The 26552-nt window shown below is 46.0% G+C and overlaps 1 protein-coding gene across 2 annotated transcripts in view; it reads left to right on the top strand.

Moving 5' to 3' along the window:
* FBXO36 (F-box protein 36) overlaps positions 1-26552 on the top strand; it is a 77580-nt gene that overhangs the window by 26498 nt on the left and 24530 nt on the right. For both annotated transcript variants that reach the window (XR_010731900.1, XM_066279952.1), the window contains exon 2: positions 23707-23815. Coding sequence is in view for 1 of the 2 variants with exons in the window: in XM_066279952.1 (XP_066136049.1) it covers positions 23707-23815 (109 nt within the window). In the remaining variant the exon portion in view is untranslated. The remainder of the gene's footprint in view (positions 1-23706; positions 23816-26552) is intronic.

Below are 26552 nucleotides of genomic sequence, written 5' to 3'. Positions count from 1 at the left end.
GTGCTGCTCCAGGACCATACTCTATCTACTCTGCCACTGGCCAGGGCTCAGTGTTTTAATTTATTCAGTAATTTATTCAGCGAGCTTTTATTGATTTCAACTCTTTGCCTTTCACCATGAGTATTCTGCAGGTTAAACAAAAGAAAAGCCCCTAAGACTTGGAGATTGCTTTGGAGGCTAGTGGTAGTCACCAAAAAAATTAACAAGTAGTTGTAGTTCAGTGGGCTGCTTTCCCCTGAGTAAAACTGCCCAGCGACCTGGGGGCTCAGGAAGGACGTGGGCTCCAGAAGACCCTGCTGGGTGTGAAGAAGGGCTTCTAGGCCGGCCCGGCCCGGCGTTTGGCAGACACGGTCTAGGCCACCCTGTGCAGGTGCAGGGAGGGTTACGAGGCCGGGACTCTTGAGCTTCAGCCTTGGAGAGCAGGCATCTATGGAAAGAAGAGGAAGCCAGGAAAGGTGTCAAATGCTGCAGATGGATTCAATAACATGAAGTGTGTGAATGAAAATGAGGAAATAAAAGCAAAGAAAACTGACAGTTTTTTCAAGAGACTTGTTTATAAAGGGAAAGATCAGAGCAGACTAAAGCCGTAGAGAAAGCATGGTCAAAGGGTTATTGTGGTTAGAAAGGAGAGGTCTGAGCACGTTAAAGGCTCAGAGGAAGGGAGGGGATGACAGAGCAGGAGGAAGGAGATGTGGTATAATTGAGGTACCATGAGCTTGTTAGCTGGGACTCTGACCAGGAAACTCACCTCTGAGTCTCACTTGCCTCAACTATACAGTGAAAACCACACGCAAATGAGGTGTCTTCAATTGTTCATATAGTTAATTTTACAGCAAACTTTTTTTTTTAATTTTTTTTTTTTTTTTACAGAGACAGAGAGTGAGTCAGAGAGAGGGATAAACAGGGACAGACAGACAGGAACAGAGAGAGATTAGAAGCATCAATCATTAGTTTTTCATTGCACGTTGCAACATCTTAGTTGTTCATTGATTGCTTTCTCATACGTGCCTTGACCGCGGGCCTTCAGCAGACCGAGTAACCCCTTGCTGGAGCCAGCGACCTTGGGTGCAAGCTGGTGAGCTTTTGGTCAAACCAGATAAACCCGCGCTCAAGCTGCCGACCTCAGGGTCTTGAACCTGGGTCGTCTGCATCCCAGTCCGACGCTCTATCCACTGCGCCACCACCTGGTCAGGCTCATATAGTTAACTTTAACGGCAGGTGCTAGACATGCAGAGATGACTCTTGTCCTTGCTTCCCGGGAGCTTATGGACAGCTGGATGTAGTTGTAAAGGATAAAAATGAAACAGCCCTGGCCGGATAGCTCAGTTGGTTAGAGCATCGTCCCGACATGCAAAGGTTGCAGGTTTGATCCCTGGTCAGGGCACTGACAGGTCAATGTTTCTGTCTCTCCCGCTTTCTCTAAAATCAATCAATCAAAAGAATAGACATAAACAAATTTAGGAGTTTTCTGCTTTTTGAGTTTGTTTTAAAGACTTGGTTAATATTTGAATTTGGGATAGAAGAGAAAGTTGTACAGTAGACGATGGTAAATAAATATATTAAGGTAGCATATTCAGGTAGAGATGTTCATTAGGCCAAGAGATCTGGGCTGGAGATATAAATGGTGAGCCGTCAGCACATAGATGAGAGGTAGGAAGCCTTTAGTTAGGATGGATGAGATCACCCAGAAAGCCTGTGTACCGTCTCCCTGTAAGATGAGCCAAGGCGCAAGGGCAGGACTACGGAGAGCCCTGTCCTTCCCTAGGACTGGAGGGAAGATCGGTCCCAAGCAGGGTAACCAGAAACACAAAGATAAACGAACCAGTTTCATGCGGCAGCCTAGATGCTAAGACAGACTTATGCCCAGGGTCCTGAGAGTACATGGAAGGTCACTGGTTGAGGAATCTGAGACAGTGCCTAGAATAGACAGTGCCTCCTCTGAAAACAGGAGGCACATGGGATGGAAGCCACATGCAGGAAATTCCACGTAAGTCGGTCTCAGGAAACGTGAATCTCGGTCTATAGCTTCAGAAGCCCCCCGAGCCCTAGGGCTGGCCCAGGGGGCTGGCAGGGACTCTGGACCAAGAATGTGCACGAAAAATGTGCAAGGCCTAAATAAAAAATCAAGAGCCGAGTCTGCAGGAGAGTAGAGGAGGAATAGAAGGTGTAGAGATCCAGTGAGTTCCGTCCAACGTCAGGAAAGTTCGAGATTGTGGAGCTTGGCAGAAGCTTTCAAATGCTGTTGCTCAATTCCAATTTAGCTAAAACAGAAGAGGCCATGGGATGCGTTGGCCAGCTGTTAAACTTGAGTCTAAGAATGGAACCTCATAAATATTGACATGAAAACACTTGCAAATTTTGCTTTGTGGCCATATAAGTAACTTGGGCAACTTTTTCATTTTTTTTTAAATTTTATTTATTCATTTTTAGAGAGGAGAGAGGGAGGGAGAGAGAGAAACAGAGAGAGAGAAGGGGGAGGAGCTGGAAGCATCAACTCCCATATGTGCCTTGACCAGGCACGCCCAGGGTTTCTAACCGGCGACCTCAGCATTTCCAGGTCGACGCTTTATCCACTGCGCCACCACAGGTCAGGCTCTTGGGCAACTTTTTAAAATAAAATGTTTCATTTAAACTTTTTTCAGAAAATGCTTTTCTTTTCTTCCTAAGAGGACATTTTATTAATTATTTTAATTACTATACCTAATGTAAATGTTTTTAGGCATTCCTTTATTTTAAATTATATATTTGGAAACTTAAACTTATGTGCAATCACACCAGGATGTAGGCCAGACACAACTTTAGGTTTGAGGACTTTTCCTAGAATTTTATCTTCTTTTCCTTATCTGCTTCCCTTGCTTAAATCAGCTTCATTCTCTCCTGGCCGGTTGGCTCAGTGGTAGAGCGTTGGCCTGGCGTGCAGGAGTCCCGGGTTCGATTCCCGGCCAGGGCACACAGGAGAGGCACCCATCTGCTTCTCCACCCCTTCCCCTCTCCTTCCTCTCTGTCTCTCTCTTCCCCTCCTGCAGCCGAGGCTCCATTGGAGCAAAGTTGGCCCAGGCACTGAGGATGGCTCTGTGGCCTCTGCCTCAGGCGCTAGAATTGCTCTGGTTGCAACAGAGCAACGCCCCAGATGGGCAGAGCATCGCCCCCTGGTGGGCATGCCGGGTGGATCCTGGTCAGGCGCATGTGGGAGTCTGTCTGACTGCCTCCCCGTTTTCAACTTCAGAAAAATAAAAAAATTTAAAAATCAGCTTCATTCTCTGCCTTAGGGGAGTTTCCCCAAACCAGGCTTTTAGGTGCAAGGGCCTAGTATAAATATTTTAAATCTCAAAAACCCAAACTCTGTGTGGGGGGAGGGGGCCCAAAGGTTTTGGTGCAGACAGGGGGGTTGGTTAGAACATGCAGAGACCCCTTCTCCCTATCCTCCAACCAAGCAAACCTCCCAGATTGCAGGCAGGAAGAGCAGCGCAGAGATGGGAACAGGGAGATGCTGTTGTTCCAAGTCGTGCTGAAGTGTCCTCAGTCGTGGCCTTCCAGGCTGCTTTGGTGTTAGGGTCAAAAGCTCAGTAGACACCTCAGGTAAGCAAGCTCCAGCTGAGGAGACCTCGCGAACGGGGCAGCACTGAGAGGTCTGGGGTGCCTCCCACCCCAGCATGTTGTGAGGAGGTGGGGGCTAGACAGGCTTCGCTCCCTCATTCAAACTCCCTGACCCCATGCCTCCAGAGGAACTTGGGGAGACCTAGAATGCCTCCTTCTGCAGCCACCAGCAAAGGGGGTGGGAGACTGTTGCTAGGAAGGGACCAGCAGGACCCTGCGGCAGCCCTTACCTGTGGATGTACCTGTGGGATGATAACCCAAGAACAGATGGGATGGAGGGCCTGCCACCTGTGGCTGGCTTGGAGATGGTCATGAAGGACTGACTGGCCCTCAGAAACCAGGACTCGGCCTTGCTGGAGAGAAGAGGGAGGTGCCAAAGTAGCAGTGATTAGGTTTAGAAAACACTCTCACATTCTCTTGGTGTTAGAACGGAGAGAGACGCCTTCCCTGTTTACCCCATTTGTAAAGCCAGTAGCTGGGGCCACCATCACAGCTGCCAGGCTTGTGCGGGTTCACATTTGATTCAGATAGATTGTAATGAAACAATGGAGCCAAGAAATGGTGGGCCATTTTATTTCTAGCCTCGCACTCGGCAAGCGAGTGAAAACAAACACACGGGCACCGAAACCCACTCACACATTCTCCAGTACCACAACCAGGAGAAAGTTTTCCTAGAATCAAAGGCCCCACTAGCCCCAGCCACCTCCGTTTCCCTATCTGCACGCCTCCATCTTGGCTGCTTCTTCTGCAACCACGTGGCCTCTTCCCTGCAACAACGTGATCTCTGCCAAAATGGCCTCCTAGCTCCTCCTTTTAAAACTTTTTGGCGGGAAAACCCCTCCTCCAGCACACATTAGCATAACCTAACCCCCTCCTAAGCATGAAGGTAATTAGCCATATCACCTGGGTGATGGCCACTGACGTGGGCAGCACCATTTTTAACAATAAAAGTGAGCAAACCCAGAAAATACAGATTTTACAAACTTAATTTGTCCAACCCCATTCATTTTTCATGAGCAGTTATTACCTATTCTAAAAAATAGTATCAGTCTCTTATAGAAGAAATGATATTTCTTGCACATCTGTGTTAAGGAAGTGGGAGTGCTATTTACCATGTTAGTATAACAAAAGTTTCTAAGTAATTAAAGCCATATATTTATCTTTCACAAGTCCACATGAATAATTGTTTAATATTACTTTGTATTCATTTTCTGCTCTACAAATATGATCTTGAACAAGACTATTCATTTTTTACATTCCCCTCCCCCCATACACAACAGTTGCCTGTCTCGTGGTTTTCCAAGTAGTGAGGACACAGTAATATTTATTTTATTGATAAATGTACTTAATGGTTCAGTGACCATCACTACAAACCCTTTGTTTTGGGGTTTTTTTGTTTGTTTGTTTGCTTTTATTTTTTAAGTCAGAGAAGGGGAGATAGTGAGGCAGACTCCTACGTTTGCACCAACCAGGTTCCACCTAGCGATCTCATCTGGGACCAATGATCTAGTAGCAAGCTATTTTTAGCACCTTAGGCTGGTGTGCTAGGACCAACCAAGCTATCCTCAGTGCCCAGGGCCTTGCTCAAACCAATCAAGCCACTGGTTGAGGGAGGAGAAAAAGGGGAGAATGGGGAGAGGGAGAGGAAGAGAAGCAGGCGGTCGCTTCTCATGTGTGTCCTGACCAGGGATCGAACCTGGGATGTCCATAAGCTGGGCCAATGCTCTACCCACTGACCCACCGGCCAGGGCCTACAAGCCCTTTGAAGATTTGATTCAAATCATTTTAGAAGAGCCTGACCGGGTGGTGGTGCAGTGGATAGAGCGTTGGACTGGGATGCGGAAGGACCCAGGTTCGAGACCCTGAGGTCACCAGCTTGAGCATGGGCTCATCTGGTTTGAGCAAATCTCACCAGCTTGGACCCAAGGTCGCTGGTTTGAGCAAGGGGTTACCCGGTCTGCTGAAGGCACACAGTCAAGGCACATATGAGAAAGCAATCAATGAACAACTAAGGTGTTGCAACAAAAAACTAATGATTGATGCTTCTCATCTCTCTCTCTATTCCTGTCTGTCTGTCCCTATCTATCCTTCTCTCTGACTCTCTCTCTGTCTCTGTCTCTGTAAAAAACAAAACGAAACAGCAATCAATGAACAACTAAGGTGTCTCAACAAAAAACTGATAATTGATGTTTCTCATCTCTCTCTGTTCCTGTCTGCCTGTCCCTGTCTATTCCTCTCTCTGACTCTTTCTGTCTCTGTAAAAAAAAAAAAAAAAAAATCAATCATTTTAGAAGATTGACCATACATTGAGGAATAAGTGTTTTGCAGAGACAATAGAGGACATTTGTTTATCCAGCAAGTCATTTGAATAGCGGACAAATAAGAACTTTTAGTGACAGTCATGACACAATAGAGTGTCAAACTAAGTCTTGAGGAATGAGATTTTTAGGAGGACAAGGCAGGGGAAGATGCTCTAAGCACTGGACATGTGTGTGCAAACTCATGGTGGTATAGTCACAACACACTACTTCCGGACAACTCGCCGGGGAGATGGTGAGAAATAGGTTCTGGACAGGGACACAGGATGCTGATCATCCAAAAGGCTAATTTCTCATTGCATTTGTGAGCATCTTCTACAGGGCAGATGCATTGGTCTGTGCAACCAGGATGCCCCACTCAAGAAGTTTCAGGGAACTGGCTACAGAAAGCATACTGGCCGGGACATGAAGACAAATGCATGAGTGGCTATCAAAACATGTGAGGAAAGTGTCAGGATTGCTGGTTTGCTCTTATTTTCCCTAATAATCTGAAGTTTATCGGGAAAGCTTGTTAGATATAACCCTGGGTGTTTTATGTACCACACAGGTACGATATGTCTCCAGTGGGTAAGCACCTTAGCTGTAGGGTGGGATGCTAAGAGGGGTTTTTGCTTATCACCTGCATGCTTGGAAGGGCTGGATGGGGCATGCTGGGTGAGCAACCAAGCAGTTTACCAGCGCCTGTATCCTCTCTGATTTCTGAAGGGCTCAAATGGCACCTGCCAGGACCACCCGATTCAAAATGGAACTCCCCCACCCATCCCCCCAGCCCCCCACCCCCACAGCACTCTGTTGGGCAGATAAAATGTATTATGCTCACTTTGTTAAAGATGACGCTGCCCACGAGGAGGCCGTCGCCCAGGTGATATTAATGTGTGTTGGGGTGGGCTAAAGGCAGGCAGAATCCTTGTAGCCTGGGGCTTGGTTTTGGGATTAAGCCTTTCCTACCCTTTTTGATGTAGAGCGGTACAATCCAATCATGCCTCAGAGAAGTGACTTTGTGTTAGATCAGGGCCCCAAACTTTTTATACAGGGGGCCAGTTCACTGTCCCTCAGACCGTTGGAGGGCCAGACTATAAAAAAAACTATGAACAAATCCCTATGCACACTGCACATATCTTATTTTAAAGTAAAAAAACAAAATGGGAACAAATACAATATTGAAAATAAAGAATAAGTAAATTTAAATCAACAATCTGACCAGTATTTCAATGGGAACTATGCTCCTCTCACTGACCACCAATGAAAGAGGTGCCTCTTCTGGAAGTGCTGCAAGGCCGGATAAATGGCCTCAGGGGGCCGCATGTGGCCTGCAGGCCATAGTATGGGGACCCCTGTATTAGAGACTTCCCTGTTTTGTACATTAGATTAAAGGTTTGGATTTATGGCCCTGGCCGGTTGGCTCAGCGGTAGAGCGTCGGCCTAGCGTGCGGAGGACCCGGGTTCGATTCCCGGCCAGGGCACACAGGAGAAGTGCCCATTTGCTTCTCCACCCCTCCGCCGCGCTTTCCTCTCTGTCTCTCTCTTCCCTTCCCGCAGCCAAGGCTCCATTGGAGCAAAGATGGCCTGGGCGCTGGGGATGGCTCTGTGGCCTCTGCCTCAGGTGCTAGAGTGGCTCTGGTCACAACATGGCGACGCCCAGGATGGGCAAAGCATCGCTCCCTGGTGGGCAGAGCGTTGCCCCATGGTGGGTGTGCCGGGGGATCCCGGTCGGGCGCATGCGGGAGTCTGTCTGACTGTCTCTCCCTGTTTCTAGCTTCAGAAAAATGAAAAAAAAAAATAAATAAATAAATAAAGGTTTGGATTTCTACACTATAAAATGGGGGCAGAACGACAGCTTGCTCTCTCGGTTCCTGAGATTATCATTTAGAGCAGAGAGCAAAGAGAGGCCACGTGGAGGAGGCCAGGGGAAGCAGCCAAGATGGCAAAGTGTTGATTGAGAGGCCAGTTTGTGCAGTTTGATGCTGGAGAAGGAAGGAGATGGGGAACAGAGGTGAATAAGTCTGGTGAGCTAGAAACCTTTGATTCTAGGAAACTCGGATAAGTCAATAGCTTTGTGAGCACTGAATGTGAGTGGGTTTTGGAGCCCAGTGTGTATTTTTACTTGCCCGCCGGGTGCAAGCTAGGCCCCGGATTAAAGACTATGGCCCACCAGTTTTTGACTCCGTTGTTTCTTTACCGACTGTCCGAATCCAGTGCGAACCTGCATGGGCCGGGCTGCTGTAGTGGTGGCCCTGGCCCTGGCTTCTGACTTTACATACCTTCTTTTCCTAGTTTCTTTTGCTTCACGTCTATCATGTTCTAACACAATACGAAATATACTTGTTTTATTTATTGTTCATCTCCCTCCCAGTAGAATGTAATGTCCATGGGGGCAGGGGTTTGTCTGTTTTCTCTAGAACAATGCAGTGCTCTGTGCGCTTGTGGAACGTGGAAGGAATGAAACGCTATCCCTTCCTTGCGTATCAGTCACACCCCCTTCGGATGGAAGTAAACAACCCATCACTGCCTATTATGATTTGTGGGTTAGCAGCCTCGGGATCATAAACACCACTGCACAGCTGAGGCTTGCTGTCATCCCAGCAAGGCAACACGTTGAACAGGTTGAACATGTTAACAGATTTAGAGGCTCCAGGTCAGTTAGACCTGGATTCACATTCCACTGAGGAACGAATGAGTTAGCCCAAGGGTTTCTAAACTTCCTTAAGTCCTAGTTTATTCATCTGTAAAATGAACAGTGATACTAACCTCCTAGGTAAATTCTTTGTTGTAAAGATTAAAGTCTCAAGCAGACTGCACATGGCACAGAGTAGGCACTCAATAAAATATATTGTATCATGACCATTTGGGAGCTGTATCAGCCTGCTAGGGCCATCAAAACAAAATACTACAGACTGGGTAGCTTAAACTACAGAAATTTATGTTCTCACAGTTTTCAAAACTAGAAGTTCAGCATCAAGGTGGTAGCACGCTTGGCTTCTTCTCCTGAGACCTCTCTTCTTGGCTTGCAGATGGCCATGGCCTTTCTGATGCGCATGGGCATCCCTAGTGTCCCTTCCTCTCCTCATAAGGACACCAGTCATGTTGGCTTAGGTCCCTACCGTTATGACTGCCCTGTCCCCAAATACAGCCTCAGGGGTGGTTATAGGCTGCAACATAGAATTTGGCAGAGGGAAGGACACAATTCAATCCATAACAGAAGTTAAGGAAGGTTTTGACCAAAGGCATCCAATTTTTTTATATATATATATATATAAAACTAAGAACTATTTAATTCCCAGCAACAAAATTGCTTTAGTGGTTTTTCTTCTGGCTAGCAGGTAAGCACTGAAAAGGGCCTAAGTGCAAGTGTTCGGTAGCAGGTGTTCATTTTACAAACACGCAGGAAAGAAACCATAGGGAAGAGGAAGCATTCGTGTGAAGAGAGCCTGGAAGGAGACACAGGAAATAAGATGACAACATGGCCTGTCCTGGCCGTAGGACTCCTCCTGAGGCTGCGTTTGGAGAAAGGGAGTGGGAAGTAAGACAGAATATAGCTAGCTCCCACCAAGAAACGTGAGGGGATTTCTAAAATTCTATACCAGTAGATTACTGTTTGTACCAGAGCAAGAGCAGAAACACCTTCAAGATGTCAGCAGAGATTTTAGGAAGAAGCAGCCTCCAAGCTGAGAGGCAGGTACATCCCGAGACGTGCTCTGTGAAGTCCAACCACAGACACCTGGGCCTTCCTACCTGCTTAGTCACTTTCCTGCCCACATCCAGGAAGGTTTCCGAGACATGCTTCCAGGCTGTTGTTGTTTTTCTGGGCATTGTTCCAGAAAATGTTATTCTAATGCAAAAAAAAAAAAAAAGAAATGCTCCAGTTGCATCTGTGTTCAGAGCTGCTTTTTTTCTCTCTCTTTTTTTCTTATTGTTTGTAGAGTACTTTGAATTTCTTTGAGCTATTTAGCACAGCCATCTGGCAGACACAGTAGTGTTTGAGGGTCAGGCCTCTGCAAAGTGTGTGTTAGAACTGACGGGCACGGCCCTGTCTCCACTGACTCTCTGCTGCAGTCACAGCATCTGCAGACTTAGAAAACTGTGGGTTTCATCAGGTTCTTCAGCTGGAGCTGCAAGGGTGGCTTTGTGCTTCTTCCAAAGAGAGGGAACCACGTCTGCGTTCTTGACCTGTTAGGTAAACAAACTCCAGTGATAATTTGATAGGAAAGGAAAATAAAGATGGGTCTGATGCTCATTTTAATCCTCCCAGGAGCTGTGAGCAGATGAGCGGGCAAACAGAGATTATGAGACCCGCCCTAGGTACCCTGCTAGTAGGTCCTTGAGCAGGAATGTCCCTCTGGGTCCAAAGCACCTGTTTGGATGCCTTTTAGCTACTTTTGTGTCTTCACACTGTAGGACCACAGTCTGCAAGGCCCCGTACACTTTGGCATGTTTTCTCCCTTTATTGGCCAAGTGACTCCCCTACTTCCCCCACCTAATCATAGCATTTCTGTTGGCTTTTGCCCTCGTTTTCTTTTGAAAAGCTTTTTTTAATTTAACATTTGCTTATTCATGAACATGTACTTCATCAGCAAACCCTTGTACACACCCTGAGTCCGTAATATTTAAGGTGACCAACTTTTTTACAATGAAAAGGAGGACAAAAATAAATTGAAGAAAACAATATCATAAATAAAAGAAACATTTTATTCATTGCAACAATAATACACTGTAATATGATAAATGCATAATAATAACATTTGTAATATTTTATATTGTAATTATGCTTACATGCCTATCAATTTTTAATAATTATAAGAAAAAAGTACTCGTTTAGATACAAATACGTCACATCACATGCAATGGATCGACTCTGTATCAATCGAATAAATAACTTACATTATTTCCATTTTATTTATATTTAAGTCTCAACGATGTTTTATTTTTAAAAAATGACCAGATTCCCTCTGTTACATCCGTCTAAGACTCACTCTTGACGCTTGTCTCGGTCACGTGGTACATTTATCCATCCCAACCTAAAGGCCGGTCCGTGAAAATATTTTCTGACATTAAACTGGTCTGTGGCCCAAAAAAGGTTGGGGACCACTGCTCTAACTAATTGAGCTATCTGTCTAGGGCTCTTTGATTTTTTTTTTTTTAGCGAGAGAGAGAGGAAGGGAGAGAGAAGAGAAGATCAATTTGTTTTTGCTTCACTTTAGTTGTTCATTGATTGTTTTTCTTAAGTGCCTTAATGGGGGGGGGCTCTAGCAAGCCAGTGACCCCTTGCTCAAACCAGTGACCTTGGGGCTACATTGATGATCCCTAGCTCAAGCCAGTGACCTTGTGCTCAAGCTGGTGAGCCTGCACTCAAGCGTGATGAGCTGCTCTCAAGCTCATGACCTTAGGGTTTTAAACTTGGTATGCTTTTTTTTTTTTTTTAATTTATTTTTAGAGAGGAGAGACAGAGAGAGGGAGAGAGAGGAGACAGAGACAGAGAGAGAGAAGGGGGGAGGAGCAGGAAGCATCAGCTCCCATATGTGCCTTGACCAGACAAGCCCAGGGTTTCGAACTGGCGACCTCAGCATTTCCAGGTTGACGCTTTATCCACTGCGCCACCACAGGTCAGGCTTGGTATACTTTTAATATTATAAAAATCACCCTTTCAGGTTCCATGAATTTGAGAAATGTATAACCATTAACACAATAAAGATACTGTATAGAATATTTCCATCAACCCCACAAGTTCTCTCATGTTCCTGGCAGTCAGTCTCCTCTCCCACCCATGTCCCCTGGAGCCACTGACCTACTTTCTGTTTTGCCTTTTCCAATATGCCCTATGCAATCATATAGTATGTAACCTTTCATATCTGGCTCCTTTCACTTAGAATAATGCTTTTGCAGTTCAAACGTGTCGTTGCATGTATCAGGAGTTCTTTTTAATGCTGAGTAATATTTTGTCATATGGGTGGATATTTTGGTTGTTTCCAATTTGGAGCTATTATGAACTAAGCTGCCCTAAGCATTTCCATACAGGTCTTTGGCAGACTTCGCCAGGCAAAAGTTATTTGTATTTATATAGTCAAAATTATCAATCTTCTTTTTTATGATTTTTAGATTTTGAGACATAATTACAAAGATATAAGAATTCACCATTTTTTTTTACTTCTAGTGCTTGTGTGGGTGTATTTTTTTACATGCACATCTTTGAGCTATTTGGAGTTTATTCTGATGTGAGGCATAAATCAATTTTTCCCTCAAGTGGCCACCCAGTGGTTCCCATTCCTAAATCAATCTTTTAAATATGACTTAAGCAACCATATTGTACAATTCTTTGTAATAATTTATAATTTATTACAAATATTTTAAATTTATTACAGTTATTTGTGTTTATTACTAATATTCAATTAAAGTGAGAATTAAAAACCTGTTTTTTAAACCTTCAAATACAATTTACAAATCTAGTAAATTTAATTATAAATGAAGTAATATTGCATTAAAAATTAAAAACTCATTTTTATTCTTTAATGTTTAATTAGCTTATACATAACAAATTATAATTCCTTAAACATTTAAGCACTATTTGCAGACTTAATTAAATTAACTAAATATTGTAAATTAAAGCCACAAAACTTATGAATCTAACAAATTAAATTCTCTTAAATTTAAATATGATTTATAAACTTGATTAAATCTTAAGCATTTCCATCTATATCACAAATTTAATACATTTGATTTTCTCAAGCATTTCTATAATCTAAAGAGACATAAGTACAAACCTATCAAAATCAGCCAAGTGTTTAAAAAACTGTAGTGAAAATATAGATCAAACTTTTTTATTATATATATATGTTTTTCAATTTTATTTATTGATTTTTAGAGGGAGGAGAGGATTGAGAGAGAGAAAGAGGAGAGAGGAGTGGGAAGCATCAACTCATAGTAGTTGTTTCCTGTATGTGCCTTGACCAGGCAAGCCCGGGGTCTCAAACCGGCAACCTCAGCGTTCTAAGTCGATGCTTTACCCACTATGCCACAACAGGTCAGGCTAGATCAAACTTTTAAACTTTATTTTTAACTTTTATTTATTGATTTTAGAGAGAGGATAGAGAGAGAAAGGTGTGGGGAGGACCAGGAAGTATCAAGTTGTAGTAATTGCTTCTCATATGTGCTCTGATAGGGGAAGCCAGAGGCCTTGAACTGGTGACCCCAGCATTTCAGGTCAACACTTCGTCCACTGTGCCACCACCAGTCAGGCACTTTTAAACTTGAACACATTTTAAAGTCATTGTAAATTTAATAGATATTACTAAATTTAAATATTTCCTACCAATTTAATCATTTCCATTATTCTAGGTATTTAAATTAAAATGACAAATATGTCAGAATATCTGTATTATTTTAAACTTATTAAGTATGCAGTTTAGAAGTGCAGCTTCTAGTTAAAGAGCTATTACATACCTTCCTTCCCGCTAGCAGCACCACTGAAATGACAAGTACAGGGTTTTTCTAAAACTGAAAGCCCACAGAAACAGAGAGAATGGGAAAGGCCACAGAGGCCACAGTGGTGCATGCTAGAAAGCAGATGACCCACTGAGAGTGGATGTTACAGCCCTGAGGAAGCTGATGCCTAAACTGGGGACGTCAGGAAGCAACCAGACCTGTACCCCAGAACCTCAGGGCAAGTGGCTCAGGAACGGGTGGAAATGGAGTCTTTGGAAAGGGAGGTGAAGTGACCCTAGAACAGTGGGAATGGTTGAAATCTGTTGATGTGCTTAGAACCACAGTCTTCTTCAGCCCCGCTTCTCTGTATGACCAGCAACAGCTCCGCCTCACCCCCGGGAGAAGACAGGAAGGCTGATCTGTGGACGCAGACCCCAAGCGACTGGGTACAGAGGGACTCCGTGCTGACCCTGGTCAAGGTTTACGTAAACACCCACATACTGAACTGGGAGATTCGCTGTGACTTCTGCACAGGCCACGGCAGGATCCAGGATTACACCCTGCAGGCAGTAATCTGTAAGGTTCTTCTCTGGGGAATCAGACCAGACCAAGAAAAGAGATCGCAAGATATTAATAGCCTGGATCCTCCAACCAGAGCCCAGGCAGATACATAGCAGCCTGTAAAGGGGCTCTCCTCTGGATAGCCCTGCTCAGATTCCCAGAGCTTCCGGTCAGCTTCCCAGCGCCCCACTCCAGAATATGCGTGGACAGCTAAGAATTAGCCGGCTTCTGGGGCCCTGGCCGGTTGGCTCAGTGGTAGAGCATCAGCCTGGTGTGCAGGAGTCCCAGGTTCGATTCCTGGCCAGGGTACACAGGAGAAGCACCCATCTGCCTCTCCACCCCTCCCCCTCTCCTTCCTCTCTGTCTCTCTCTTCCCCTCCCGCAGCCAAGGCTCCATTGGAGCAAAGTTGGCCCAGGCGCTGAGGATGGCTCTGTGGCCTCTGCCTCAGGTACTAGAATGGCTCTGGTTGCAACAGAGCGATGCCCCAGATGGGCAGAGCATCGCCCCCTGGTGGGCATGCTGGGTGGATCCCCGTCGGGTGCATGCGGGAGTCTGTCTGACTGCCTCCCCGTTTCCAACTTCAGAAAAATACAAAAAAAAAAAAAAGAGAGAGAGACACTTGGGTGGGGGTAGGGGAGTAAAAAGGGAAAATATATAGTGACGGAAAATAATTTTCCTTTGGTTGGTGGGCACACAGCACAATCAACAGTTCATAAAGCTATAGAGATGTTTACCTGGAACTTATGTACTCTTATTAATCAATGTCACCGCATAAAACTTAATTTTATAAATAAATTGTTTACAGAAGCCAGAAAAAAAAAAAAAAAAGAATTGGCCGGCTTCTGAGGAAAGCCAGAACAAAATCATCGCCTCCACAGTAGAGGAAATATAATTGTGAAGAAGATAAAGGCCATGCACCAAGACAGAACAGACTATTCAACCTCTGGAACCCATGTAATTGTACTAGCCAGTGTCACCCCAATAAACTCAATTATAAAGTAAATTCAAAAAGCTATTCCTCAGTAATATCCTCAGGAGGATAAGAAGGGATAGTGTATCCATGAAAACAGAAAGCTGCAAGAGAAAAATCCAGAAAATTTAAAAGAGCTTTTAGAAAATAAAAAAAAAAAAAAGATCAGAAAAACAAAAAACTTAATAGAAGGGTTGAAAGAAGAAATTGAGAAAATCACCTAGAGAAAAAGAACCGAAAGTAAGAAATTGACAATATGGGTGTGTGTGTGGGGGGGGGGGGGAATAATAAAATTTTAAATTAGACCAGGAGGTCCAATATCTGAAATATAGGAGTTCCAGGAAAAAAATTATACAAGAAACTGCCCTAAATGTTAGTTGTATGTCCCCAGATTAACAACTCTCACCAAGTGCCTGGCATGATGAATGACAAAAGAATCACATACCAGGTATCTCAAGGGATGTCCATTCCAGACAGAAACCACACTGCTATTTTTCCAGGGACAACTTATTATAAGGGACCGTTACCCAATAGAAGATGGTTAACCACTCACAGGGGCTAAATCAGGTCCAGAAGCAGCAGCAGCAAAAGCAGCCAGGACCTCGATGCTGGGGGCGGGCGGACAATAACAGACAGGATGTCTATTCTTTCTTTCCCGGTCAGACAGAGATTTGGATTCCTTTGCAGAGGGCATGACTCCTGCAAGAACAGGAATGAGCAGCCTGCTGCTGGCAAGAAATTTGCCAAAGACGGCCAGAGCTGGTCTGAAGAAGCAGCTGCCAGTAGAGACGGCATGGCCCGCAGGCACATCTGGAGGTCCTCTGCCCTGGCCACTGGCTCCCTCACTGCAGACTGGCGAAAGAGGACCAGAACCTGGAGACAATCTGCACATTTTCAGACAAAAATTTGCTTCCTGTAGACCCTTTCTGAGAAATCTATTGAAGGATAGAAATACTCACCCAAAATGAAAGATATGCTTAATTAAAATTTTTTCTAACTGTAAGCACTAAATACAAACAGTTTTTTGTAGTATCCTACATATTTAAATTAAAATAACAAGTGGAGTGTGTTAGATCTCTGTGCAGAGCTCATCTGGGAACGGCAGGTGGGCGAGTGAATGCTGGGTGGCAACCCACAAGGCCTGTCACCAACCCCTAATCACAGCCACTGTGCTCGAAGTTAGTTCGTTTGTCTCTTTAAGGGCAACCTCATTCTGAATTATTGAAGGAGAGAAACACTTCAATGTTGTCAGTTCTTCATGATTAAAATTTTCACTTTACTCCATTCTCATTTCAGCCCCAGTCTCCTCTTTTCCATTAGTATTTATATTAATAACGTTGCTTTCATTTTCAGTGTGTAAAAATTACTCCCGTTCCACAGCTAAAACTTTCTGTAGTTGAAAGTCTGTTTTGCCGTGGTTAGATAAATTGAACCAAAAATCGATACATAGGGGAACACATATTCCATGTTGTAAATTTGCACCAAAAACCTATTTTATATGTTTATAGTTAAAATAGGCAGCAAAATAAGAGCTTATCTTTTCTTTTTTCTTTTTTGTATTTTTCCAAAGTGAGAAGCGGTAAGGCAGAAAGACAGACTCCCACATGCGCCCAACCAGGATCCACCTGGCATGCCCACCAGGGGGCGATGCTCTGCCCATCTGGAGTGTTGCTCTGTTGCAACCGGAGCCATTCTAGCACCTGAGGCAGAGGCCATGGAGCCATTCCCAGCGCTCGGGCCATCTTTGCTCCAATGGAGCCTTGGCTGCAGGAGGGGAAGAGAGAAAGGAGAGGGGGAATGGTAGAGAAGCCCGTTGGCGCTTCTCCTGTGTGACCTGACTGGGAATCAAACCCGGGACTTCCACGTGCGGGGCTGATGCTCTTTTGCTGAGCCAACGGCCAGGCCAGAGCTTATCTTTATAATTCATGAAAACAGTAACATCTTTTTACCTTCTGGAATGCCCGTGCTGTGTGAATTTTTTAGTAATAACTAATGGTGAGATTACATGGTGTTTGCCCTCGTGGCCCTTGCTCTTCCATTCCCCAGGAGGCAGTTCAGCTAACATCATCCTTCTTCTCCTAAGAAAAGACCTAATCTCATAAACTCTCTATGATACAGAATCTCAGCCACACTCAGTGAAATCCCCTGATTATATGTGATTTCCAAACCAGAAACTGATCTGATGGAGTAACAGCACTCTTCAGGAGAAAGCAGAGGCAGCTGTGTGCCAAGTTACCAATGTCTTCCCTGTACAGATGCTCAGAAAGACTCAGGATGCCCCCCACTCAGTGTGTGGGACCCAGCAAGTCGACCTGATCCTTCAGGAGCAACTCTGGTTACTAGCGGGATAGATGGAGGCGTCTTCTCAGTCATGCTGTTGGGGAAGTCCTCAGAGCAAAAAGTACTCAACTTTTAATGGTGACAGACAATTAGGAAAATCACATACCAAGTCTGAGTAAAAAGCTGAAATAAATGTCTCTGGAGAGGACGGTTCAGAAAGCAGACCTGGATGAAGTGTGATTGGATACTGTTAGATAATGGATGAGAAGTAATATGTGGTTCTGATCTCTTGGTATTTGGGGCTGAATTTGTTGTTTTGAATGTGAAGTGAGTGACCGAGGAGGAAAGCGAGAAGAAAGAGGCCAGGACCTACCTCTGTGCAGCATGGTCCGTTTACCCAGCACCGTGCTGGGCACTGGGGACTTATCTCATGTGTCTCTCCAAACGCTGGTGAGGTGGGCATCCCTCTTTGCATTTTGGACATGAGGACATGAGGCCCAAGAGAGTCAGAAACTTGCCCAAGGTAAATGACAGAGACCAGGGTTTGAACCAGACCCGTCCACACCACAGCCTCTGCGTTCTGTGCCAGTAGCGGACCCTTCAGCCAGGGCTAGTGGTGGGGAAATCACAGGCTCAGCCCACGGTGGCAGGGTGCTCAGTGTCCAAATACACTCAAATGCTGAGATGCCCAGTTGGGCCCACTTTTTCCGAGTGCCCCCTTGAGGGCTGCCTGGTGAGTCCCTGCTGTCCTGGTCGTCACACGATTTCTCTCAAGATACCACATAATGATATGTACCCTACAGCAAGGCTGACTGCCCACCCTGGAAGGGACAGAGCAATGCCAGAGAGCTCATCGTGCAGAGTCAGACGCTGCCTGGATGAGAAGAGCTGGGGCCAGTTATCCAGCCTGTCCACCTGGGTTCTTCATCCGCAGGAAGACGGCCATGCAGTACTCACAGGTGGCCGGGAGACAGGAAGCCTGGGGAGAGCCCGGCGAAGCCAACGTCCAGCCAGATTGGAACAGTCTTGCGAAAACCGTGGGAAGGTTCTCTGTAGCTTTTCTCACAGACGTGTTCATTAACAAACATTCACAGTTAATCAGAACAAGATGTTTAAAACCGTATTCAGAGACTGTCAGGTTTTCAAAATAGCGATAAATATATAACAATGACTTAAAATGAGCTAATACCATAATAGTACTCAATTCACAGAAATTTGGGGGACAGTCTGAGCTCAGCTTCCTTTAAACTGCACATCCTGAGAAACAGTTGCATTGACTGCCACGCTGATATCAACTCCTCACTGCGTAGACAAATACTTCCCTTCCCATCCTATGTTACGGGCAGAGTATCTCACAATCTAAATGTGCTATAATTATTTACCTAGTCCCAAATACTGGACCCTTAGGTTGGTTCTGGTTTTTCATTATCATAATTAACTGATTATAAACATCATTATGTTAAAAAGGTGCTGTACACATCTCTGGTAAGTTCCTTAGGTTAAACTCTTACAAGTAAGATGTCTGGGTCAAAGGGCATAGATGACCTTCCATTTTGACTGGCCAAATGAATTCACATTTGGCTCTGTGATTGTTAAGGGCCCCCATTTTCTTTCTCTTCACCAATATCGAGTTTTGTCACTTCAAAAAGATGTTTAGCCAACTGAATCAATAAGTGGTAGAAAATGCCTGTCTCCTGTATTTTTCTGTTTTAGTAACTACAGTATGTGGAGTATACTCAAGTCTTGACAAAGCTAAGACGTGTTCCTGAATCTGAGGTTTCTGAGTACTGCTCTGTAGAGTTCAAATATGAAAGCTATATAAAAGAAAGCATCGTGCCTCGGGCCCTGGCTGGTTGGCTCAGCGGTAGAGTGTTGACCCAGCATGCGAAGGTCTCAGGTTCGATTCCCAGCCACGGCACACAGGAGAAGCGCCCATCTGCTTCTCCACCCTTCCTCCTCTCCTTTCTCTCTGTTTCTCTCTTCCCCTCCCACAGCCAAGGCTCCAGTGGAGCAAAGTTGGTCTGGGTGCTCAGGATGGTTCCATGGCCTCTGCCTCAGGTGCTAGAATGGCTCCGGTTACAGTGGAGCAATGCCCCAGACGGGCAGAGCATCGCCCCCTGGTGGGCATGCCAGTGGATCCCGGTCCGGCTCATGCAGGAGTCTGTCTGTCTGCCTCCTCCCCACTTCTCACTACAGAAAAATACAAAAAAAAAAAAAAGAAAGAAAAAGAAAAGAAAAGAAAGCGTGGTGCCTGAGAACAGACTGTTTCTGAGTCAGAAGGGAGGAGGCGTGGCCTCTGGTCCTAGCCAGCCATGTTTCCTCAGGCAGCTGCTCCCGTAACTTACTCAAGAACACCTCAGAGCAGCCAGCAGGGTGCTTATCTATGTGGGCAGCTTAGCTTGGTTCTGTGCCCCGGGGATCCTCCCTCCAGGGGCCATGACTGCAAGCACTTCAAGTACAGTGCTGCCTTCTAAATCAGTACCAGAGGGTCAATTCATAAGTAAGGAGTGTCAGAGGGATTTTTCATTGATGAAATGAATGTTGTGCAAGATATGAAGCTGACAAGTAAGATTGTTCAAGTGTCTCTGCCTTTTTTTGAGCAACGTTAGTTTGGTAACATAATGTTTCTGGAGCGGTGCCCTGTCTAGAGCTCCATTCCAGAACTCTCCACTTAATCAAAGGTTTATTTGTTTATTTATTTATTTATTTATTTATTTATTTATTTATTTTTGCTTGACCTGGCTAGACAGGTAGCTGATTTTGTCATTATAGTGTCAGCTGCACTTGCCCCAGAGAGAAACCTTCCTGGGGAGGGTCCCAGAGAATGCCACGGAAGACAGAGAGGGGGGACACCACTGAGCTTCCAGAAACATGTTTGGGACACTAGTGGTGCCTGCCTGGTGACAAATGTCTTTCCTGTGGCAGAATTCAACCCGAGACTTGCTTCCGCTGTAACACAACCCTGGTAGGAAGGTTGTGAGGAAGGCGACCTATGACTTCTCACTTAACCTCTGAAACTTTTTGCTCATCTGGCTGGGTTGCAGAAGGACTAAATTATTTGACTTCCCAATTAGTTCTAAAAGTTCCAGATTCAGCTTGTTAGACATTGTCACTCAATAGAAAGGAAATGTTATTTATAATATTTAACAGTAACTTGAATAACATTCAATAGAAAGGGAACGAAAAGGAAATTGAAGTGCCGAGAGATGAAATAAATTGGCTAGGCCTTTCTCGCTCCAAAATTCATGTTCTGTCTGCTGCAATACTTGATACCCCTCTGTTAGGAAATGAATTATGTCCCCCCAAATTTCTGTGTTGAAGCAGTTGCACTGGGGGACAGGGCCTGGATAGGTCATCGTGGTGAAATGAAGTCATAAAGGTGGGGCCCTAAGCCAGGGTGACAGGAGCGGAGGAGCCTCGGGGCTGTGCACGCAGGGAAGGACGGCCGTGGGAGGGCACAGCGCCCAGCTGGCGGTCCTTGAGGCCCAGGCGAGGAGACAGGCCCCAGGAGAAGGAGCCAAGCCTGCCACCACCTTGGTGGTGAACTTGGAGTTTTCAGAACTGTGAGAACATAAACTTCTGCCACCCAGTCTGTGGCACTTTGGAACGGCAGCCCTAGTGACGGATACAGCCTCATCTCTGTGAGATGGGGCAGAAAGGTGCCTAAGAGGACAGGCTGGCAAGGCTCCTGCTCGGGGAAACCAGAAGTGGCAGGGTAAGGCGTTTTCTGGAAGGAGTTGGCCACCACAATTTCGTGAGCAGATGGAGTTTTGTAACTCGCCCGTGTAATTTTTTTCCAATCTTTAGTGATTAGAAGAAAATCTAGGCCCTGGCCGGTTGGCTCAGTGGTAGAACGTCGGCCTGGCGTGCAGGGGACCCGGGTTCGATTCCCGGCCAGGGCACACAGGAGAAGCACCCATTTGCTTCTCCATCCTCCCCCCTCCTTCCTCTCTTTCTCTTCCCCTCCCGCAGCCAAGGCTCCATTGGAGCAGAGATGGCCCGGGCGCTGGGGATGGCTCCTTGGCCTCTGCCCCAGGCGCTAGAGTGGCTCTGGTCCTGGCAGAGCGACGCCCCGGGGGGCAGAACATCGCCCCCTGGTGGGTAGAGCGTTGCCCCTGGTGGGCGTGCCATGAGGGAGTCTGACTGTCTCTCCCCGTTTCCAGCTTCAGAAAAAAAGAAAAAAGAAAAAAGAAAAAAATCTAAATGATAATCACCTTTTAATTCATTGGACAGGTATTTATTGAGGACCTATTTTGTGTCAGGCAGGGTAGTAGGCCGGATGGGAGTGCAGTTACCATACCCCCATGTATAAGATGCACCCTTTTTCAAAAAACTTTAGGTCTAAAAACTGGGTACATCTTACACAGTGGTTGTGGCATTTCAAATGTCATAGATGGAACTGAGGACGAGGAAATATATGAAGACAGTGTTTCGTCATCAGACACAGATGAGGACAAGCTAATGGATGGGAGTTTTGACAGTGATGAGGAGTTGTATGAATTTTATGGTGAATAAAACTTGAGTTCAATAACTTTATGTAAGACTTTTTTTTTTTTCTTCAAATTTCGGGCCCCCAAATCAAAGTGCATCTTATACATGGGGAAACACGGTATCTCTCAGCCATGGGGGCAGGGGCTTAGGGGGGGGGTAGTCGGGCGGGGCAGCCAGCCTAGAAGGGGCGGGACCTGGGCCTGCGGGCATGGGAAAGGAGTGGGAAGAAAGGAAGAGGTTGGGCGGCTCACAGCCTGGGGGGCAGTAGAGAACTTGCAGAGACCGGGGACCTTGGCTCAAGAAGGTTCACTCAGGACCTGGGAGGCCCCCTGGGAGTGCTGGGAAAGTAGGGATGGGGGAGAGGAAACTGTAAATAAAGAGAGGCTGTGGCAAGTTGCACCTGCTTAACAATTTTGCCCCGGGCAGAGCCTGCCTGAACATTATTTTGCCTTACCCGGTTATGCTAGTGAGGGAAGACCCCAGAACGGGATAGCCAAGCCGCGTATCCGCGAGGGAAGACCCCAGAACGGGATAGCCAAGCCGCGTATCCGCGAGGGAAGACCCCAGAACGCGATAGCCAAGCCGCGTATCCGCGAGGGAAGACCCCAGAACGGGATAGCCAAGCCGCGTATCCGCGAGGGAAGACCCCAGAACGCGATAGCCAAGCCGCGTATCCGCGAGGGAAGACCCCAGAACGGGATAGCCAAGCCGCGTATCCGCGAGGGAAGACCTCAGAACGGGATAGCCAAGCCGTGTATCCGCGAGGGAAGACCCCAGAACGGGATAGCCAAGCCGTGTATCCGCGAGGGAAGACCCCAGAACGGGATAGCCAAGCCGTGTGTCCGCGAGGGAAGACCCCAGAACGGGATAGCCAAGCCGTGTGTCCGCGAGGGAAGACCCCAGAACGGGATAGCCAAGCCGTGTATCCGCATGTCTCCTGAGTCATCTTCCCCGCTAGCCCTAGTGCAGAAATAGTTGGGTTTGTTGCTCGGGTTGGTGGGAGTTTTGTCTTCTCAATTAACTACCCAGTTAGTTCCATTATAGGTTGAAAAATGTAGGATAAGTTGGAAAAGCATCAAGGGGCATCTCTAGGCCTGGTGGGTGACACTGCTGTGAAGTCAGCGTGGAACTGCAGTGCAGGCCATACGCATTGAAACGCAGTTTGCTTCAGATAAACCAAAATGCCCGGAGAAGTGGAATGGACGATCAGCAGATCCGTTACCAAGAAGGGTCCTGTGTCTCGACACTTGCATGCATCAGACATGCCTAGCAGTGCTCCCCCCAGCCTGTCCCTGTAATTGTCCCTCTCTGGGAGAAGAGTGTTCATTCATCTTGTCTGTGCTGTAGACCGGCAGGGAGGCGGAGAGTAGAATTGGAGTTGGAGAATCTATGTTCTCAGAGATTTTCAAGAGACAACCATTTGTCTCTGGGTGATTTTTTTTTTTTTTTTTCCTGAAGCTGGAAACGGGGATAGACAGACAGACTCCCTCATGCGCCCGACCGGGATCCACCCGGCCCGCCCACCAGGGGGCGATGCTCTGCCCCTCCGGGGCGTCACTCTGTCGTGACCAGAGCCACTCTAGCGCCTGGGGCAGAGGCCAAGGAGCCATCCCCAGCGCCCGGGGCCATCTTTGCTCCAATGGAGCCTCGCTGCGGGAGGGGAAGGGAGAGACAGAGAGGAAGGAGGGGGGGGAGGGGGGGAAAAGCAGATGGGCGCTTCTCCTGTGTGCCCTGGCCGGGAATCGAACCCGGGACTTCTGCACGCCAGGCCGATGCTCTACCACTTAGCCAACCGGCCAGGGCCTGGCTCTGGGTGATTTTAACATCAATTGACTTGATAGATTTTTAAGATCCCTTCCAGCACTTTGATTTTGTGACCCTAATCACTAAGGAAAGTGTTCACTGATACACAGACCTCACTTCTAATTTGATGGGATGCCAGATTGCCAAGTTATAGCTGACGTTGCACACAGAGCCTTAGGGGCCTACCAGTGATTGTTCAAAAGCCAACCTCACCATAGCTGTTGGTATTGAAATCAGTTTCATTCACATCACCTTCTGGTCCATCACAGGTCATCTTTAGATGGTGGAAGGTTTCTCTGAGGAGTGAGTATCAAGGAAAACAACCTGGAGAAGCAAAAGACTCTCATGGAGACTTCCTAAAGAATTCACACCTTCAAGGTACGGAGGGGAGCATGTGACATACGTATTGCTGTGAAGTTCCCTTTAATTAGGGATAGATTTGGTCAGAGAAGTGTCAAAGATATCGTTTGAAATATTGATATGTCATTATGTACTTAATTCAATACAGTAGATATAGTAAAATGTTGGTTCTTAAAAAATAGAAAATTGTTAACATGTCCTTAAATTTCTTTTGGGGAAAAATCTTAACATGTTAAAGATTCCAGGTTACCATGTAGATTTCATTAATAACCTCAAACCACGCAAATCTATGTTATTTATTGTAATATTTCATTAAAACAGGCTTCCTCTAGTTAAAAATAAATGAAAGGTTATTTAAAAACAATCAAATTACCTACCCCTTTAACTCATATACTTTGGCATTCATTTAAAATTGCTACTATTTCTTTTACTATCAAGGTTTGTTTGCTTGAGAAGTTATTTTAATCAAGACTAGGGCTTAATAATAGAAATTGCCCTCCAGTATCTATCCCCTATGCTTTTATCCTTCTCAATGTGAAAATTTTTTTAAAAGTTCAAAAATGGTTTTTTTAAAAAAAAACTTTCACATTACCCATAACCCAGCTTCCACAGTGCTCAGGATGTATACAACTCACCGTTCCCACTGGATCATGTTGAAGCAGATCTCAGTGTTACCTCATTTCATCCCAAAGGAGCTCAGTATGTATCTCTAAGAGGACAAAAATTTTTAAAAGACTTTATTCATTTTAGAGGAGAGAGAAAGATAGATAGATAGAGAGAGAGAGAAAGAGAGAGAGAGAGAAAGAGGAGGAGCAGGAAGCATCAACTCCCATATGTGCCTTGACCAGACAAGTGCAGGGTTTTGAACCAACGACCTCGGTGTTCCAGGTTGACACTTTATGTACTGCACCACCACAGGTCAGGCCTAGACTCTTTAATAATTATTCCTTCATAATAAAAATTTAAAGCTGGAAGGCACTTTAGAGATTCTTATTTTCTTTGTAGTTAACAATTTATTAATATCAAGTACTTTCGTATATGTGTTCTCATTTTATTATCATATATTTGTGAAATAAATAGTGTCATCCCATTTCACAGATGAGATTTAGAGTGGGTGTGGGTGTGACTGTCCAGGCCCCGCGTGACTGCTGACATTTCCAAGGCTAAGTGCTAGGAATTGAAAAATCAAGTATATTAACTTATGTTCCGAAGGCCCACTCTGGGTGCGTCTCTGATAATCAATATTCTTAAAAACATTATATTAGTTAACATTTTAGCATGTAATAGTTGTTAGTCTAGAAAGAGTAGGTTTGCTTTTTTTAAAAAAATAGTTAAACGTCTGGATGGATGGTTTTCAGTTCCTGATATTGTACACGTGATTTCATTAACTTTTTTATAGCAAGTATTTATAAAGTTCATTATTGGCTGAAAAAGAGCCGTGTCAGGGAAACGTTTCATTGAATAAAGTTCAGCCCAGGCCTTCCGTCCTTATTTAATGATGGAATAGGCGTGGTTCTGCAGAGATATGTGTTATAAAATAAGCTTCTAGAAAATACTTTGTACTTTTAAGGTGGGATCCATTTTATTTTCTAAGCCCTGCAGTTCCTAACCCAGAGCAATGTTTAGTGAGTGCTGAAGATCCATTGACAGACTCCGCGGGTCTCCTGATTGGCTTCCACTGAACTCTGAAGATGGGGGTGTGGCCGGATAGATTGGAGGCCATTCTCTTCTGAGTTAAAGGCTTAAAAGGGCCACATCCTCCCCTGCCTCTTGCTTGCCTCCAGCACCTGCAACACCCCTGCCCCCAAGATAAGCCCCTGGGGGTGGGGGGGATGAGACATCAGCCAGGCTAACCACGTGGGGGTTTCCTGATCCTGAAGAAGAGGCAATGAAGTGGGAATTTAAGGGTCAGACTGGAGCCTGGCTCCCGCTGAGCCCTCCTTCCTGGCACAGGAGAGTGGGGGAATTCCATCACCTACTGCGCCTGGCAGGCTTTGGAAATGGCAGTGTGGACAGCCATTTCCATCACCACTGCGCGGTGGCCTTTCTCCAGGGGCAGCAGTGAGACACCAGATTCAGCTGGCCCAGTGAGTTCACAAGCTCCTGTGCCTCACTTTTTAGACCTCCTGCAACATCCCAGCAGAGGGGAAGACTCCAAACCGCACTGCTGTTTGTCCCGCTGCCCCCGTTGGCTCTTAGGGAGGCCCTCAGAAAGGCCTCTGTGCAGAGAAGGCGGGGTGCATAGAGTGGCAGAGAATGGGACTTGGGCTCAGGGCTCAGGGCTCAGGCTTTGACGCTACCCTGCCTGAAGCCAGCATGGTAGGCTATCAGCTCTTACTGTTTGCTCTTGTTAAGAAAATGACGTTTGACTGCGATTATTTTTTCCTATTCCTTCTTTGTCATAGTCCCAAGATCTCCTCCCCCCTCATCCCCCCAAAGTGTTTCTCACCCTCAGTAACTCTCCTGCTTAAATCCGACATGTGTTGACACGTCTCTAGAAATGAGGGTCACCCTTGGTGGCAGCCCCGGCAAAGGACCTCAGCTGTGGTGCTCTTGCTCCCTTGGCCTCCGGCAGCACTTAGCTCGAGGTGACGTTTTCTCCCCTGACCTCCAGGGCACCTCGCTCTTGATTGTCCTCCTGCCTCACTGGCCCCATCTCGGTCTCCTGCTGGCCCTCCTCATCGCTGTCCGGCAATGCTGGGCCCAGGGGGCAGCCCTTGCGTCTCTTCCCTGGTCTGTCTCTATTCCCTGGGAG

Source organism: Saccopteryx bilineata, chromosome 5 (genome assembly GCF_036850765.1).
Source record: "Saccopteryx bilineata isolate mSacBil1 chromosome 5, mSacBil1_pri_phased_curated, whole genome shotgun sequence".
Lineage (NCBI taxonomy): Eukaryota > Metazoa > Chordata > Mammalia > Chiroptera > Emballonuridae > Saccopteryx > Saccopteryx bilineata.
This window is presented reverse-complemented; position numbering and strand designations above follow the sequence as displayed.